Source organism: Watersipora subatra, chromosome 1 (genome assembly GCF_963576615.1).
Source record: "Watersipora subatra chromosome 1, tzWatSuba1.1, whole genome shotgun sequence".
Lineage (NCBI taxonomy): Eukaryota > Metazoa > Bryozoa > Gymnolaemata > Cheilostomatida > Watersiporidae > Watersipora > Watersipora subatra.
Genome location: NC_088708.1, coordinates 19,950,667 through 19,969,466, shown reverse-complemented (window position 1 = coordinate 19,969,466; position 18,800 = coordinate 19,950,667). Strand labels below are relative to the sequence as shown.

The 18,800-nt window shown below is 35.1% G+C and overlaps 2 protein-coding genes across 2 annotated transcripts; one reads left to right on the top strand and one right to left on the bottom strand.

Annotated features, from left to right (window-relative positions):
* The first annotated feature begins 1,135 nt into the window (after positions 1–1,135).
* On the top strand, positions 1,136–9,185 carry LOC137385319 (outer mitochondrial transmembrane helix translocase-like). The gene is made up of 7 exons (XM_068071765.1): positions 1,136–1,312; positions 1,427–1,649; positions 1,893–2,050; positions 2,361–2,403; positions 3,291–3,487; positions 5,386–5,570; positions 8,736–9,185. The coding sequence occupies exons 1-7, from the start codon at positions 1,136–1,138 to the stop codon at positions 8,836–8,838; spliced, it is 1,086 nt and encodes a 361-aa protein (XP_067927866.1). The 3' UTR covers positions 8,839–9,185.
* Positions 9,186–9,313: 128 nt separating this feature from the next.
* Positions 9,314–18,463, bottom strand: LOC137385320 (hypoxia-inducible factor 1-alpha inhibitor-like). Its single transcript, XM_068071766.1, has 8 exons — positions 18,296–18,463; positions 16,584–16,831; positions 16,003–16,151; positions 13,528–13,673; positions 12,889–12,995; positions 12,443–12,506; positions 10,544–10,651; positions 9,314–9,438 (listed from the first exon to the last, which is right to left on the bottom strand). Exons 1-8 carry the CDS (start codon positions 18,461–18,463, stop codon positions 9,394–9,396), a joined length of 1,035 nt encoding a protein of 344 aa, XP_067927867.1. The 3' UTR covers positions 9,314–9,393.
* Between the last annotated feature and the right edge of the window lie 337 nt (positions 18,464–18,800).

The window sequence follows — 18,800 nt, the reverse complement described above, 5'->3', positions numbered from 1 at the left end:
CCTCAGTGGCCAGCGAAGCTAAATCCACACAACCAGTGGATGTGATAAGAACGGCTTAGCCTTGTGGTTACGCACACTTGTCATTAGACTTGCGATTTGAATGTCGTCAGTTCTAATCCATGACGATGGTGATTTTCCTTTGCTAAAAGTTTACCGGCTACAGTTGGACAGAAGACCGACAGACGACAACAGACAAACTTTGAGATATATATATAGATAACTGTTGAGTTTTGTGTATGTGTTTATTGTGGTAAATGCACAGCGTTTATCACCATCACACTTACTCAAGTTGAAAAAATGCATTGTTGTTTTTTCGTATTGATATATATGCTTTCTGAGTTGTACAAAGCAAAGATTTAGAATACATTGATATACATGCTTTCTGAGTCGTACAAAGCAAAGATTTAGAATACAAGCTTGAGGGTTGACTGGTTGTTTTAGTCTTGCCGTTTGCACCTACCAAATATTTGACATAAAAGTCTATTATTTACAATTGATCAATTGGTCTATAAAATAAATTGTCAAGCATTTTATTAGAATCATCATTAGTTGATTTGTATGTTTACAGTCGTAGTTTCTATGCGTCAGTGTACTCCCAAACAGCGCGTCTTGACTATATGCATCATACCATATGCGTCATACTATATGTATCATACCATATGCATCATACCATATGTGTCATACCATATGCGTCATGCCATATGCAGCTTGCAATTGTGTCAATGCGATTTTGTAGGTCTACATTTGAAAATTTGCGTGTCTCAGTGTACCCGCGATCAGCAAATCTCTATTATGTGTTTTATACCATATTCTTCATGTGAGGGTGTTCCGTTGTATCATGAATTTTTACATCCAATGCATTTGTTTTTTATCTATATATATATATATTATAGCGGTAGCACAGCTAGTCTCTCTATATACGCTCACATATAATAGCTGTTTTTCCGAGATTATTTGCTAGCCATTTGCTAATCTCATTTAGTATTTGAGATCTTTCATAGGAATTACTCATATTATTACTTATACACTCATCATTATTTATTTATTTTTCTACATTTCAAATGTTTGTGAGTGTAGAGCAAATGAATATCTATGATGCTCTCTCGATGATTTTATGTTCTTTTACGCAGCAGCCATGGGGAGTGTCTTCTCTCAATTAAAGTTCAGAAATATGCCTGCAAAGACGAGAGTTGAACTTCTATCTACACTGTTAGGATTTGGGCTATCTCTTGGCACTGCATATCTAGTTCTCAGTCAAATCCTCAAAAGGCTGGATCCTACAGGAGGCGACAAGCATAAGTCTCAAGAAATAGTAGGTTATGTTTGTTCCCTTTTAGATGCTTTTAAATTTGGTATATTTGTCATTTTAGAATACTTGCGGTAGTCTCGTAGCCTTAAAAAACACCAACACCTCGTCTCGTTACAGGCAAAGAAGATGATAAAGAAGCTTGGCATTGAGCTATCAGAGCCATTGTCTGAGTACGAGCTGTGCATAGCCAGTAATTTAGTTGACACAAACACTATTACTATCGAGTGGAAGGATATTGGAGGCTTACAACATATAATTGAAGAAATCAATGAAGTCATCATTCTTCCTTTCACACGACCTGATCTTTTTCGTTCTTCGGCACTCTTACAACCACCAAAGGGTAAAGCATAGTTGCTGTGGCTGCATTTCACTCAGCTCTAGCTATTGTGTGATACTCTAATCGTTTAATAATCTGCAATGCTCCATGTGTCTGATGTATGGCATAAGGATAGATGACTCTTGGCATTTTAGTGCTGATTGACTTCGTTCACAAAAAAATTATGTTTTTGTAAGCGTTAACTTTAAATCTTAACATTAGCAGGCATATATGTTTTTATATAAGTTCACCATACATTTGCTGTAGGTGTCTTACTATACGGACCTCCGGGTTGTGGCAAGACCATGCTTGCTAAGGCTACAGCTAAGGCAGCCGGTGCTAGATTTATAAACCTACAGGCCTCAGCCTTGTTTGATAAGTGGTATGGAGAATCACAAAAGAGAGCAGAAGCTATTTTTTCACTAGTAAGTGAATGAAATGCTAGCTGTTGTCACATGTAGTTTCAATTGTGTATTAACCCTTGTATATCCTTAGAGTGAGGTAACCAGTCAATATGAGATGGTAGATTGGTTGTGTTTGTTGCATTCAATCATAGATGTTTGTATGTCAAATGTATATACCGTAGTTGATAGTCTTCTATTTTTCAACAGTGGCCTTGACATAGTCAATTAGGACTCTAAGGGGTCATCCACTAACTTAGGTATCAAACTCTACAGTACAAACTCTTGTTATGGCTTTTTACATAACAGCAATCTTTTCGTAAACTTGTTGCAGGCTGCCAGAATCGAGCCAACTATAATATTTATCGACGAAATAGGTAAGCAAACCTTCATCCAGTTCTCCTGTTTTACTATTCGATTTCACCCTTTTTACAGGGCTATCATTGACTCTATCTCAGTTCTGTACCCACCAGAATGTTTGCCAAAGTTTTTGTGCATCCGTAGACCTGGTTCACACTGGTCTACGGATGGTCTGCAAACTCCCCGATGTTTAGTCTTGGATGTGGAAGTCCCTGCTAAGTTCCAAAGATGTTAATATCACAAATAAGGTCTACCTAGTAAGCGGCATGCAATGTTTGTTGCTAGTACTAGCTGACTAAGCATAAATCGCAACTATCATAGCAAAAAAAGTTATTTTTGTTATCAGAATTGTTCATTTTAACACAAATGTAAAGTAGAAAGCAAAATGATGATAGATTCAATCAGATTGTCATTTTTTTAGGTCTTCAGTGTGTTTTCCTCATTTATTTATGCTTTTGCTCTCTCACAATATCAATTGATTTGTTCAGTTGAAATGTTCTATGAGTCAGTAGCCATATCAAGTTGCATAAAATTTTGTATATAGTCAATTGTGAAATGTTATCGGTAAACTATAGAGTACGTTTTTGTCTCCAAATATACGAGCCACGTTATCATCTACCACAAAAAGCGGTTCATCTTAACACAGTCCCATCGAGTTGCTTTGGCTGCCAGAAAGGCATAAACAAGCATAACTTTTTCCATTGCAGTGTTCTAGGTCTCTATGTGAGCCTTATCTCACTTGTACAATTCTGAATCACTTGTAGAGAGTGGTTTTAAATTATACATGCAACAATAGTTATTTTACTAGTAACAATATTACCCCTTTTTAAATCGTTGCAATGTCAATATTTTTTCAGATGCACTGTTGAGTTTTTAAATGGTTTCAATGTCAATATTTTTTCAGATGCATTCTTGAGATCAAGAGATGCCTCTGATCATGAGTCCACAGCTATGGTGAAAGCTCAGTTTATGAGTCTCTGGGACGGTCTGTGCACGGACGCTGGTAGTAAAGTGCTTATTATGGGTGCTACCAACCGACCTATGGATGTCGACCCTGCATTTCGAAGACGCATGCCCTGCATGCTACAAATAGGCATGCCTGTATGTTACCCTTAACCCATTTCACTCCAGTTATCATTAGCTCAGCTTACACTGAGTACGCTGTGTTGATTGTACTGAATGTTGATTGCTGCCAAATGAATATAGCATATTTTATGTCGTTAGGAAGGCAACTGTGATGCGAAAATCTGTGCATGTATTTGGGTGAAAGCAATTCAAAGCTGTGATACTCTTGGAAAAATATCTTTTACAATAATCAATCAGTTTATATTATTTTGGTAAGCTGATATTGCCTGAAACATTGAATATCATTTTAATAGAAATTGTGATCAGCTCGCATTATCGTGAATACATGTACCCTGATAGAGGATTGCTCTCGTTGAGTTGATCAATTATCGTTATTGAAATTTTAATTACCGTAAAACCTCTATTTGAACGCCACCTCTATCAGACCACCACTATGAGAAAAGGGTTGAAAAATGGAGCGCCACCCTCTATTTTAACGCCACCTCCATTTGACAATCTTTGACCTATATGAACCCATAATATCAAGTGATCAGTAGAAAAGCGTCCACAAAATCGTATTAATAATGAATCGTTACATCAATCGCAATCAATTCTCTCATTGTCCAGCTCTTAAGCTTTTCACTTTTTTTTTGTTAAAATTTTGAAAGCAACACTGTAGAAATAATTAATAACTGTCTCAGGTATATAAAAAACTGTTTACAGTTTTGGACTAAAAGTTACATTTAGTGAGCAAAACATTTTCGTGTTGCATTTGTGCTCAACGCAACGTGTAAAAGTTTTACTCCTCCAAAAATAATGTTTGGACGCTTATATCGACTAGTTCAGTAGCGCAGAAGAAGAGTTTAGGTCAGAAGAGATTGTGGAAGGTATTATACAACTAGATGATGTTCGTTCCATCAAAAGCAACAATCAGAATGCAGCTGTCCGAGCAAACGATGCAAATATTTTTGTTTCTGCATGGAATATAAGTATGGTTCCTCTATGTCACTTGTTCATGAATATATATTTGTAGCATTTGATAGATTATCTTCATATAACTTATAAATTGCAGATTTATAACACATTATTTAATAGCATCATTGCAGTAATCTGAACTTACAATTGATCAACCCTCGTAACTCCTCTTCTATTGCATATTAAAAGCTAGTATTGACTGCAAACTGTAGCCAACATATCAATAAGTGCAATGAGCTTTTATGCAACACTGATAAATATAGGTATAAAATAAAAATGTCTTCAAATTTAGAATGAAATAAAAATTGAAAGCCCCAACAAATTGCAAAGCAGGACACAGGCTATAATATTATCGCAGGTTAATTGCAAGCAATAGATGTCGACTGGTAGAGATATTTCTCAGTTTCTTAATGTATACTGTATTTATTAAGCGAGCTTTGAGAAGTTGTACCTAAGTTAGCAGATTTATTGCATCCAAAAGGTTAATATTGCTTTACCGGTTTAATATCGGAAAGACGGGAAAATATAGGTGACCTTCGTGTCGCTTGTAAAGGGGCTAAATTAATCTTTCGAAAATTCTGACAAGCCATTTAAAAAATACAACGCCAGCCTCTATTTGAATGCAACCTCCAATTGACCACCATTATAGAAAAAGTTCTTGAAAAATGATGCGTTCAATTAGAGGTTCTATGGTAACTGTGTAACTGAAGTCACTTATGCAAGGTAGAGTTAAGACAACTCCAAACTTTTGAATGTTTTCAGCACTCGGAGAACTAATTTTGTGGATAGCTTTCGTATGAAATTAGTTCAATTGAGATTTTAGCTTTTGAATTTTTACCAAATTGTGAATTGTCGGCTGACAAGTGAGTCCTGAGGGCTGCCTAAGCACTTACATTATTCTGTGTTACAAATGTTACTATACAATATCTGATTTCTATTCTTGTTTATTTTCCTATCAGAGGGAGCAGGATCGTGAGCAGATACTTGGGGTTATTCTAAAAGATGAGCAGATAGGTAACAAGGAGACAGTGATTAAGGAGATGGCAGCAGCAACGGATCAGCTTTCTGGCAGCGACCTCAAGGAACTGTGTAGGCATGCTGCATTGTTTAGGGTTTGGGATTATATAAACTCCGAAAGAGTCAGGTAAGTTTTACAAATGACTTCTTAATCTCACTATCAGCATAAATCCGCTTAATAGTTGGTATTTGATATTAGCAGTTTACTTTGTGTAGCATATTTCAAGGATGTGTTTTCAGGCTATATTGTGGAAATTAATCTACGTAGAATTGTATGCATGATGTGCTGACAACTCCATTATTATCTACATCATAATGAACTGTACAAAGTACATTTTTTTGCGTTTGATCATATGATTAATTATGGTTGTTTGTTGTGCGGTACAATATTTTAAGAAGCCCTAACAGCTTTTTATCTACTATATAAAACAGCCAACTCAATAAAGGCATCACATCTTAACAGGCCAAACTGAAACAAAAAATAGACATTGTTATTTTGCCTTTTTGCGATTTTTAATTGCCATTGAAGTTGATGTAGCTTCCCTATGTAAGATTCCATGTAAAGCAGTTATATGGTACTGTTTGTATACGAAGATCATACATTCAAAGGTGGAGTTGATGCATGAGGCATGTTATGGTGTAGTAATTATTTTTTGTACATTGTATTTAACAGTTTTCCATGATTGCTAGTTGCTACCAACAACCTAGCCAGTCTTGACAAACTGTTGTTTTTGTGGAGTTGTCTCCCGTCGAGCGGAGCGAACAAATCAACAACTTGTCACAATACATACTGTACCTGATGCATCAGCGCCACTGAAGGGGAGTTGTTCTCTTCCATCTATGCAGCTTGGCTGCGATGTTAGGTCGGTCGCTCCATTGGTAATCATAACGGATTTAGCCCAAGAATTTATGTAGGAAAAACAAGATAAAAACGTTTAACCAGAGACCAGTCACTGCGGTAAACTTCAGTAGAACTTAAAGGTTGACTTGCAACAAAATTCACATTACAGTTATTTGGTATCAAAAAATTCACCATGTCTTACTCTGTTGTGTTGTAGGTGCCAAACACGTGGAAATGTGATTACAAGCTCATAAATGCTCAAAAATGAAAAGCCGTCATAGATTGGAATCTCTTTATTTCGATGACGTAACCATGAAATTTGGTTATCAGCTTGTCACGTGATGTTCTCACAGGAATTGAAAGGCCAATAAAAAGCTCAATATAAAACTTATTATAGCACTAGTTTATGACAAACACTTGGGGTTTTACCGAAGACCCCGTATCAAATATAGATGCTCGCTACTTTATCGTTTTGTTTCGGCTTGGACTAATCGTTAAGTCTTAATCTGATCATGTGACCCAATACTTCGCAAATAATTTTTGCATCACTTTTCGATTATCACAGGTAACCAACAGGCTTGTCATGATTATCAGACAATGATATGTACTCATTCGAGCTAAGGTTGAAAAGTTTAACGATTTCTTATGGTAAGTTATAAGATATCAGTGCTAAAAGTGACAGCATTACAATGACGATAAAATAGACATGTAAGAACAATAGACATGGTTTTATTGAATGCGTGAAGTATATTTGTGAAAATATTTTGACGAATGAAATTGCATGAAAGTGTAAACAGAAACCATCCTGTAGCAAGTACGTCCCATTTGAGCCGTTTTGGAAAGCGAATCCAAACTACGGCTGTCTCGTGTGGCTACGATTAACTGTTCGTTTTTTAACTTTTAAGAGCTTGTAATCACATTCCCACATATTTTGCATCTACAACACAACAGAGTAAAACATGGTGAATCTTTTCATATCAAATAACTGTAATGTGAATTTTATTGCAAGTCAACCTGTAAGAACTTAGGCAACAACAGTGACTAAACATGTTGTTATTTGTCAGTCAGTTTTATTTGTAATTTTGTATTAGTCAGTTTTATTTGTTCTAAATTAAATTCAGTTTCATTGCTGGCTCATTGATTGTTTTCAGTTAATTAGATTATAAATAGATAAGTTATATGGATGCCGAAATTCAGTTACCATGGCCTCTGCTACAGAAGTTCAACATTCGCCAGATCAGGCCATTACAGTATGACTTTTCGCAACCTCTTGCAGTTTAAAGATATGCTAATGTTAACGTTTTTTATCTATTTTTTTACATAAATCTTTGGGCTAAATCTGTTATGATTACCAATGGAGCGACCGACAACATCACAGCCAAGCTGCATAGACGGAAGAGAACAACTTCCTTTCAGTGCAGCTGATGCATCAGGTGCAGTGCGTATTGTGATAAGCTGTTGTTTTGCTCGCTTCGCTTGACGGTGTATAACTCTGAAAAAACAAGTTTTCAAGACAGGCTACCAACAACCCAGTATGTTAACAATCATCTTAGCTTGACTTACTTGCTGTTAACTTTTTTAATATTGTTATTGTTGGGACATTACAATGGACAATCAGTGCCCAAAATTGTGAATGAAATTGACTATGTCATTATAGTATTATACATAGCTGGTTATTTATGGAACAATTACATATTAAATTTACTTGCTTAATGTATAATTCAAGGATAATACTTTTGCTATAACAGCTCTCTATACATATATACTTGGGATGTCTTTTACCAATTCATTGTAAACTCAGTACTGGTGTAAAGAACATTACAGTGAAAACACAACAGTTATCATCTTAACCACATCGCTATGCCAAATCAGGTTTAGATTTGGAATATGATATGCTATTGAGACATATCAAAAGATTGAAAGAGAAACGGGAAAGGAGTTGTTTTATGCTTGTCTAGTTATAAATCCTTTTTAGTTTTGTTGGAGGGCAATGTAAATATTGCTGTTGGGAACTTTTAAGGCACGGTGCATACCATGCCTGGGATACTTCTTTGAACTCATGGCTATATTTAATTCATTTGTGGAATAATAAAGATTAGGCAAGCTGAGCGTTCAATTTAAATGAGCACCAAATGTAAGAACATCTCAGGAGATTACGCAGCATTCAGAGTGGAGATGTAGGGTGAGGCAATCCACTACCTATTTGAAACCTCTATTAAATTCCAAGTTTTTCTGTTTCTCAATGTTTTCAAATGTCTTGCATGATTAAAATAAAAAAACTATTAAGACAAATTTGAAATTATGCGAGTCTTATATAGTATATACGAAGTTTGTCCACCTTGGAAAATGACCTTTGTACATTTTTAGGGATTCATTGCCATCGACAATACAGTTGACAGCTCATAAGATATAAGTTTTCTGTCTATGGTAAAGTTGTAATCTATGTTGCAGTCCACCAGCTAGAAACCTAGGTGATTTTCCTCAGTTGCGACAAATGAACTTACAAGACTTCAAGAGAGCTTTGGAAAAGTTTAGAAACATGTCATTACAATAGCACACACATGGGTATTCATGCCCGAGGAGACTGCTGCCTTAACCAATCAACCATTGACAACTTTGTTCTGTCTTTTGCCTGGGTAGTTAAGCCAGGATTTCTCCACATGGATGGCTGCTGTGATGTAACAAAACTGTTTTATAAATTTGGGCATGCTGTTCGCCGTTTGTTCTTAAATTTTAACAAGTTTACCTGAAGATCTTTTTGAACATCAACTGCGCTGTGACTATTGTTTGAACTGTTGTACAGTTGAACTCTGCAAGTAACCTTATATTCACTACCACTCTAGCCACTATCACGTCAGTCAAAAAATGACTAGTGCTATATAGGTAATTTTAGCTAGCTATTTCGTTATTTATATTGTTGAAGATAAATTGATGAATTATGTCACTATCAATACACGCTACAAATCTTGGTATTGGCTGAACTTCTGAATGTCTTGCTGTGAGCAAAATACAAAACTGAGGCAAGATGGTTAATAGTTCAATAAGAAAATTTATAATAAATGCTATTAAACATGGCACATACAAAATTATTTAACTTTGATGAAAGCCATCATGTGTAACGTCCAAGCACCATAGACTGCATGAAGGGAGCGACCTACCAAATAAATGCAAGTCTGTTGATACAATGTGTCCTACATTTGTCATACAAAACAAATGGTTGTCTGTAAAAATTAGTAATCCACAAAATATAGCAGACGTTAACATTAGAACGTAAACATTTATGTAAATTCCACATAAAATAAAGAATTTGTGGTAAGTTTTTGCTTTGTACTACATAAGAAATTCTATATAACGTAAAACATCAAGTCAGTAAAAGTTCTCAAATTCGATTTGAATAACAAGAGTCCCGCAGTTACCCTTGAAAATTATCGTTTTTTCTTGTCACACTTCGAAAATAAATTGGCATTGGGTATCTCTATCATATATACATATGCGAGTACCCTGGTAGTCTAGTGTGCCACAAGAGATCCTCCGGTGTGCCGATAAAGCACAGATAATAAGTGGGTGCACAATTATTCAGAAATACGTACAATTCCTATAGCGTAAATTTTCTCGGAATGATCATTTACATTGTAGGAGCCCCTACTGTAGGTCGAATAGTGATATTTCAAGATATGAGATTGCTCAAATTTTGTTCCTTGACGCAATCAGTTTCTTTCAGTGGGATAAAAATATTAAGACCAACTCTCCTCTATTCATCACAATAAATATAAAAGCTACTAGCAACATTCAAGCAGTGAAAACAACAGCTTCAGGATCACTAAAACGAGTGAACAGAAATGGAGCAGTAAAAAATGTTCGCAATAAAAATCTATCAAGTTTCTGCTGGTTCACTAATTGTAGTTTAAAAACACATCCGCGAGCCTGATCAGTACTACTATTTAATAATTTTTAAACAAACTATTTTTATACACAGACATTTTAAATGAGTAGTTTTGTAATAGAAATACAGCAACTTGTGACACTTACTACAGAAGCTCGTTTTACGAACATATTCGCATCTCGAAGGTCTAGCAGAATCACAGCTCATATTGTTATAGATTTATGTTAATATATTCTCATTCAATGTATCATTGTATATAGATTATAGACACAAATGCTTTTTTAGCACACTTATGTTGATTGTCATCATTAAACACAAACAATGATGGCAACTTTGACTACTCGACTTTGACGCGCTAATCAAAATACTTTTTTACCTCATCATAATTATTTAAAGCTTCAGTGATCATCTTCTCTATGTTCCTCATCATGGCAACCTTTTGATGAGCTTTCAGAGGGTATTCTATTTTCCCAGTAGGACCAGCCTGTACCGAAAAATCAGAAACAATCTGGGTTTCCTTAAATATAAGCATTAATCAGTTTCATGGCTGGCCTCTCTAATCCTTCATGAATAAACTCAAAGACAAACTGGAACGTACATGTTATACAAGAAGTGTGTGACAATATGCAGGATCAGGGTTTCTTTGCCATAGATGTAGATGATGTGAATATGCCATGCTTTAATACCAGCCATGCTTTAATACCAGCCATTCTTATAGAACTGATAGAGCAACCTGGCCTGACTCAGTTTACCCTAGTTGTCTGCTTATGGGACACAATATGACTAAAAGCTATGTAAAAATTAGATTTGTGCTGCTTCAAACGAACACTTGTCAAACTAAAAGCTTGTATCACAAATGCAATCGAGTGATCAATGTTCTTGGAAACCTTGATTTAAGCAAGCTTTAGAATCAACTGCTATCGGCACCACTTTTATTGATTTGAGTTTTATTATGTTAGAGTATCATTGTTTTTATTATACAATTTATAGTAGAGGCTTGTTTGTGTTAGCTAATTATTAATATTTACAATTCAAACATTTACAAGCGTCATAGATTTTTTCAGCTCTCTCGCAGAAGCTACTAGACATCTGACAATAAGAAATAATAGTAAGGAGACACACCAGGCATATTAAGATGTTTCTAGAAGATGGTGAACCTGACTGACATCGACTATCGAATAAATAGGGAACGATTAACTGATGACTGGATAGTTAAGGTTTCTTTCTTAATAAAATAAATTGCTCTAAATGTAGAATATCTGAGGCAGCTACAGAGTGATTTGGGGGAACAATACTAAAGGATACACAGAGTGATTTGGGGAACAATACTAAAGGATACACAGAGTGATTTGGGGAACAATACTAAAGGATACACAGAGTGATTTGGGGAACAATACTAAAGGATACACAGAGTGATTTGGAGAACAATACTAAAGGATACACATAGTGATTTGGGGAACAATACTAAAGGATACACAGAGTGATTTGGAGAACAATACTAGAGGATACACACAGAGTGATTTGGGGAACAATACTAAAGGATACACATAGTGATTTGGGGAACAATACTAAAGGATACACATAGTGATTTGGGGAACAATACTAAAGGATACACAGAGTGATTTGGGGAACAATACTAAAGGATACACAGAGTGATTTGGGGAACAATACTAGAGGATACACACAGTGATTTGGAGAGCAATACTAAAGGATACACATAGAGTGATTTGGGGAACAATACTAAAGGATACACATAGTGATTTGGGGAACAATACTAGAGGATACACACAGAGTGATTTGGGGAACAATACTAGAGGATACACACAGAGTGATTTGGGGAACAATACTAAAGGATACACAGAGTGATTTGGAGAACAATACTAGAGGATACACACAGTGATTTGGAGAACAATACTAAAGGATACACATAGAGTGATTTGGGGAACAATACTAAAGGATACACATAGTGATTTGGGGAACAATACTAGAGGATACACACAGAGTGATTTGGGGAACAATACTAGAGGATACACACAGCGTGATTTGGGGAACAATACTGAAGGATACAGAGTGATTTGGGGAACAATACTAGAGGATACACAAAGAGTGATTTGGGGAACAATACTAGAGGATACACAAAGAGTGATTTGGGGAACAATACTAGAGGATACACAAAGAGTGATTTGGGGAACAATACTAGAGGATACACAAAGAGTGATTTGGGGAACAATACTAGAGGATACACATAGAGTGCGTCAAAGCAGAGCTAACTTACCTTATACCAAAAGTTGATAGATGTCGCCACACCGCAGTCATCCAGTGACTCAATTTCATGCCACCTGTATGATTACATGTGTACATGTATAGTAAATCTCACACCAATTGCATTGATCACTGATTGAACCATGAAAGAAGTACAAGAACTCGTGAAACAAGAAGCTAACAACTTACCAGTACATAGGTATATATAGAACTTACCAGTACATAGGTATATATAGAACTTACCAGTACATAGGTATATATAGAACTTACCAGTACATAGGTATATATAGAACTTACCAGTACATAGGTATATATAGAACTTACCAGTACATAGGTATATATAGAACTTACCAGTACATAGGTATATATCAAACTTACCAGTACATATGTATATATAGAACTTACCAGTACATAGGTATATATCAAACTTGCCAGTACATATGTATATATAGAACTTACCAGTACATAGGTATATATAGAACATCCCCAGCTTCCACTACAGTCTCGTACCCTTTTATCTGTTTGAGCTTTGGATACTTTTCAAAATCTGGATTGTCCATATCGACCTGAACAGATAAAGAACACACATGTGTAAGAAACCTGATTGGCACGAACTTACATTTTGTTTACCTAGTTAAAAATTTTACTACATGACATTAATACAAATACCCATGGTACCTGAAATAGTCACAATTGAAGCAAACACAATATGCCTTATAAATCCTTATACAGTTCATGGCAGAATGAGTCTCTCCAGCTTGGTGTCAAGCGGCTATTCTGGCAACAATACTTATAATTGATCAGCTTTGTTATTCTCGAATCAGACAAAAATGTAAAAGTGTTTATTTTTATCTCATCCAAGTTAGAACTATAACAAAAGCCTACTTATGTGAGTTTTCACCTTCTTTCAACCTACATGTACATGAACTACTGGGTAGGCAATGGCATAAATGGCTAAGTCTCTCAAAAAGCAGTCAATGTAAAAAAAATCTAAATTTAGTAATACTATGAACTGGATGGGCTACTGTAGTATGTAGCCCTGGATACCATACGTCCTTTACAGAAAGACGAGAAGGAATTTAAGCAGATGTAACGAACCTGACTTTGTCGGTCATGAGGATGATGCACTGGATAGGGGTAAAAAGACTCAAAATTTTCAGGCGGAAACAATGTGCATTTTTTCTTTCCACTGATCTGCGCAAAGAAATTTTGTTGTTCATCATAGTGCACTGGAGTTATGTTGCCTACAAGATACATGAATCCCACTGACATAACGCTTCCCGCAACATGCTTAACAATTATAACTTTGCATGTCAGGGTTTTACTGTATAGCAATTTCATTTATAGTAAAACCCTGACATAAAAAGTTAATTCGTTCCAATGTCTGCCTCGTATGATGAAACCTGTCACATGTTGGAAAAAATATTTCTATAATACATCACAAACATGAGAATTATACCACAGCTTCACAACCACCAATAATTTCTTTACCACTACAACATGTAATTATACATGGCATTAAAACAAATACCTTATATAAAACTATATAAAAAAAAACTAATTCATCTGTGGCTATCTAAACTAATTACGCAAAAATCCATAAGAACTAGTTTTTAAGCATAGGTAGGTAGACGTGGTAATAGAAATTTGCGATGCAGCTTACTCTAACCTACACCAAATGAAATTGAAACTAACTTGGCTCACATGAATGATTATAAAATTGTGTATATTCTTGTTTCATATTTAATGTCCATCAGCCTCCTTATGTTCACTTACAGAACTGAAATTTTTCAAAAACTTCAAGAGTTGAATCCTGGAAACTACTTCTTTGTAGTCAGATATCGCTCACATTTCACATGGCATGCCGGAAGACTTAAATGCTGAAGCAGCTGAAGTCAATGTTTGTTTGTATAATGAATAATACAAAATGTTGAAAGCAATGGCCTTATCGATAAAACAATGAATTCACAATTGCCTTACATAAACTACGCACATATTTTTGAGTTGGTCCAGATCAACACTACCAAAGCAACAAAACATCAAACCTTGTGAGTTTACAAAACTTTGGAAATTTTTCTTCATATTCTTCATCCAAAAAAACTATTTTTTAAATCCCACCAGCACATTCAATAATTAGGCAGACAACAGATAGGAGATTATTTTGGCAACTTTTATTGACATCACACATATTAAGTCTTTTTGACAATGTACTGAGACAGAAACTTTCCTTGCATGTCATTCCATTCTTTTGCAGAATTATTATATACGATTTTTAAGCTTTTTGCTGCCGGATACACTAGCTGGCAATATAGGCCTAAGCGCTCATAATGCCATTGTAACAAGCCCTAGCACTAGCATGTCTAGTGAGCAGCACGTCTAGTGAGCACATATAATTTACATTAACTTTCCAACTGCCACCTTTATAGATGAAGCATAGAAATCAGCTAAAAACCAAAACTCTTGAAAATTCCAATTTTACAACAAATATAAGTATTAGCTGAAATGAAAATGAGCAGCCTTATTTTACATGTGTTTTTAGGCTCACTCCCATTAACTGTAGAACACTAGGGTTATTCTTGAATAAAGGTCATTGTCTAACCAAACTAGTTTGATAAAGCCAGAGATGACTGTTTCCTTTCATTTAAAACAACATTTTCAAACTAGATATGTTCACCAATTTTTGATAAATAAAGAAATGAATCATTGATTGCAATGCCAATAATTGTTTTAGCTAAAATTATTTCAATAGAAACAAGAAACAATTAATAGGGTGAATGACTGTTAATTACAAGTCAAGCTCCTCAAGTTTTCTGAGCTGCCATAATTGTAAATAGAGATTATTAACATATACTGAGAACTGTCAAAACGTTATTTTTTCAATCCAGCTTGATCATAAAAACTCCAATGACAATGTATTTGTGTTTACGCAGTTTCTAGGTAGTTTGTAATGAGTATTAAACACATTCTTAAAGGTAAGAAGAACCTTCTGTGTTAAATTGTTGTAAAAAATTATACTATTTCCTCTCCCTAACAGCATATTGAATTTGTATATGATTTACGGACACGTTCGGATGCAATAAGATAATTTTAATAATTTCTATAATAATTTGTTGGCGGTTTGATTTATTAGGCCATAAGCATCAACATTCTAGTAAAAGTTTTAAAAAAGGTGCGACCTCACCTCTAGCAGCGAGAGGTTTAAAAGCTTAAACACATACATGCATCAGGTTTCATTTCGCTGATTTACTTACAACTAGACAAAGGGGAAAAATGTGAGATGCCCATGATAATCATAAATGTGGTACTTGTAGGCACATGTATAATTGCGAAGCGCTGCAAATGTGTATGAAAAAAAGACATACGCTGTCTAAATGCCATCACACGGAGTTGATGTCGAAGGTACAAAGAATAGTAGGATTACAAGGTAGGACAACTACAATATTGAGGTTATGAGTGGAAACCCTGTGGCATAAACCATTACGACAAAATTTAAGTGTTTTAGTAATCACAATGAATTATTTCCCTGTTATCATCAGCAGCCTTTATTCATTTCAAATTTGTAACCAAATATACCTTCCTGTCCAATAAAAAGGAGATTTGATGTCAGCTGTCCCCAGTTGTTTCTCTTCTGTTGATCGTTAATCCAGTTCCAATTGAAACCAAGGAAGTCTATGACAATACGCTTACCAACACCATCTGTTAGAGCCTGTTGCAGATATATCCTACACACAGAAATATAGTTTGAGTGCTTACAGCTACTAAATGAGTTCAAGTATACACCAAATAAGAAAATAAGACCATAAAATAAAACATTGCTATGAACAATTCAAAAGGTACTCTTTGAGGTACTCAAATGTCACTCTTTATCTAAATAAATTATATGAACTAGTACTGGGACCAGGTTTAAAGGTCGGATATATGTACATGTACAGTGTGGTATTAAAAACCATTGGAAGCCACACTGTTCATGAATTTATTAGTATATAATCAAAAAGTTTCACGTAGAAGTCATTTCAGAACACAACAGCTTTTTTTAAAAAGGCACACTGAAATTTCAACCGAAGCAAATACTGGCAAACCTTAAGTAGATACATTCTAACACTGGCAACAAGCAGAAAAAAGCCAAGCACTTTCTAGAATCGTGGCTTGCACACCTTTTATCTCCTTCTTTCCAATTCTGCAACAGTTCAACAAATTCTGGAAATTTCATATCCCTCCTTTCCAAACCGACTAGAAAGTCTTCACCAAAGTCTTTCCTTTTTTTCTCATCGTAGTACCGAAACTTATCAGTGTCAGAAAGGTAGACTGAGAACAGACCGTCTCCAAGGTTGATTCGCAAAAAATCCAAGTCCCAACCCAAGGCAGTCGCCACTAGCCCTGTGTCTGTGAGTACCACTGGTTTCTACAGCACGAGGTATTCACGATATGAAAACTTTACAATTTGGTTAACTTAAGTGGTTCAGGTGGGTAGAATCCATGTCTTCTTTTATTTTGTGACTATTTGGCTAGTTGCGAACAAGAAAAAAATATGACTAGTTTTGGGCTTGTGTCACAACACCATTTTAGTTTTACTTTAAAACTTCCATTACAATAAAGTTTACTAGCAAAAATGTGTTAATGTTTGACAGAGCGAAAATGTGTTAACGTTTGACAGAGCGAAAATGTGTTAACGTTTGACAGAGCTAAAAAAATTGGTAATACCATAAAAAAGGCTGAGATTTTGAGAGTATTGATCTAGTCCCAGTTGAAATCAAGAGAGAGTATGACAAATATGCTTGCCAACACCATCTGTTAGAGCCTGCTGCACAGTATTTTTGAACTGCATAAACAGTAGAATGTTTTCTAAGTGCTCTCTGTTAATCTGATAATTTTACACAAAACAGCTCGGGTTGCAGTAGCACATCAACAGAGAACTAATGGCCAACTAATGCATAGTGATAGCTAAGTAACCTCAGGGTGCAAACGTTAGTTTGATCTCCATCCAATTACACCTAGTAGGTTGCGAATGTGAATTCAATCTGTGAGGCTAACAGCAAGTTTTCCAAGACAAAAAAAATACATGTTTTTGCATACTAGCCAATCATACTAGAAGCTACCAATCATTATTTTTATAACAGAATGTGTCAGTTAAAAATGTGTGAAAGGATTGTATACTCTGCAGGAGAGTACAAATTGTACTAGCTCTGAATAGCCTCGAGACCACCCATACTATGTAATAAAAGCAGTACTAAATTTAGCATTAAGAAAATGTGGACAATACAACAAATATTATGAAGCAAAAGAAAACATTGATGCAATTTGATTTTAGTCTTCAATCGTATTTAATACTGAAATTAAAATGTGATATCAACTAAGAGCATGACAAAAAACTGGAAATTTTAAAGATATATATATCTTGTAAAAACATAGCTAAACCTTTACTCTACTTACGCATAAACAACAACTATGAAAGGTTAGTTTGTATGGTATATGCATATTTTGTAGGCTATATCATGAATGAACTGCTTTTAAAGCAATTCATTCAGGAAGGCGTTCTATTTACATCTATAAGATCAACCTCACACTTCAGTTTTTAAAAACAAGTTATGGCATGATTTCGAGTATTGTATATTTAAACGTAGATCGTTTATTAAATGATGAATTGATGTTTCCGTAATAATTATCATCATTAATATTAAATCATAAATATATACATGTATATATACATTGCGTAAGGCATAAGAACTTTTTTACAATAAGAAGCATTCGAGTCCAAAAAAGCATAGTTATTGAGATATATAAGGAAAATAGACCTGCCAGCAAAATAGCTCGTGTAGGAAAGTCTTAGCTCGTAATAACTTTTCCAAACGAAATTTTGTAGTTTTACCTCCTGCGCAATAAGCTCATTAGCTCTGGGATCCTCGTGGCTAAGTCGAGGAATTGTCTCAGTTGTAAAAAATCTTTTTCTATCGCTTCTTTTAGGCGCTGCGGTAGAACTAGTTTTGTCAATGGCAGAGGCGTCACAATTTTTTACAGATGTTTTCACTTCGGCCATGTTGTAGGACTGGTGTGGTTTTATAACAGCAAAGCTAGAACTGTTTATTGTGTAAAGCTAGAACTCACGTATAAAAATTAAAAAAAATTTTTAAATTTTATAAAAAAAATTGTGAGATAACTGTTTATTAATTGTTTTTATCAAAACCATTTAGAAATGTTCGTTTCGAGAGTGAACAGACAACTCTACCGAAATAACTTCGGCACAATTTAGTGAATTATGGGTCTCTTGAATGAAAACAATATGTATTGCAGATTCATACATGAGAGCTTAAGTGAGTGTAACCAAATGAAAAAATACTCGTAATATTCAACAATTAAAATTCTAACATAGCATA

Bases quoted from the DNA above. Each gene is read 5' to 3' on its own strand.
- LOC137385319 (XM_068071765.1), top strand. From the start codon at position 1,136: ATGGGGAGTGTCTTCTCTCAATTAAAGTTCAGAAATATGCCTGCAAAG. The intron at 1,313-1,426 runs GTAGGTTATGTT...GTCTCGTTACAG, and splicing joins AGCATAAGTCTCAAGAAATA to GCAAAGAAGATGATAAAGAA. The intron at 2,404-3,290 runs GTAAGCAAACCT...ATATTTTTTCAG, and splicing joins AATATTTATCGACGAAATAG to ATGCATTCTTGAGATCAAGA.
- LOC137385320 (XM_068071766.1), bottom strand. From the start codon at position 18,463: ATGGCCGAAGTGAAAACATCTGTAAAAAATTGTGACGCCTCTGCCATT. The intron at 13,674-16,002 runs GTATATTTGGTT...TGTATCTTGTAG, and splicing joins CCTTTTTATTGGACAGGAAG to GCAACATAACTCCAGTGCAC. The intron at 12,996-13,527 runs GTTCGTTACATC...TTATCTGTTCAG, and splicing joins CTCATGACCGACAAAGTCAG to GTCGATATGGACAATCCAGA.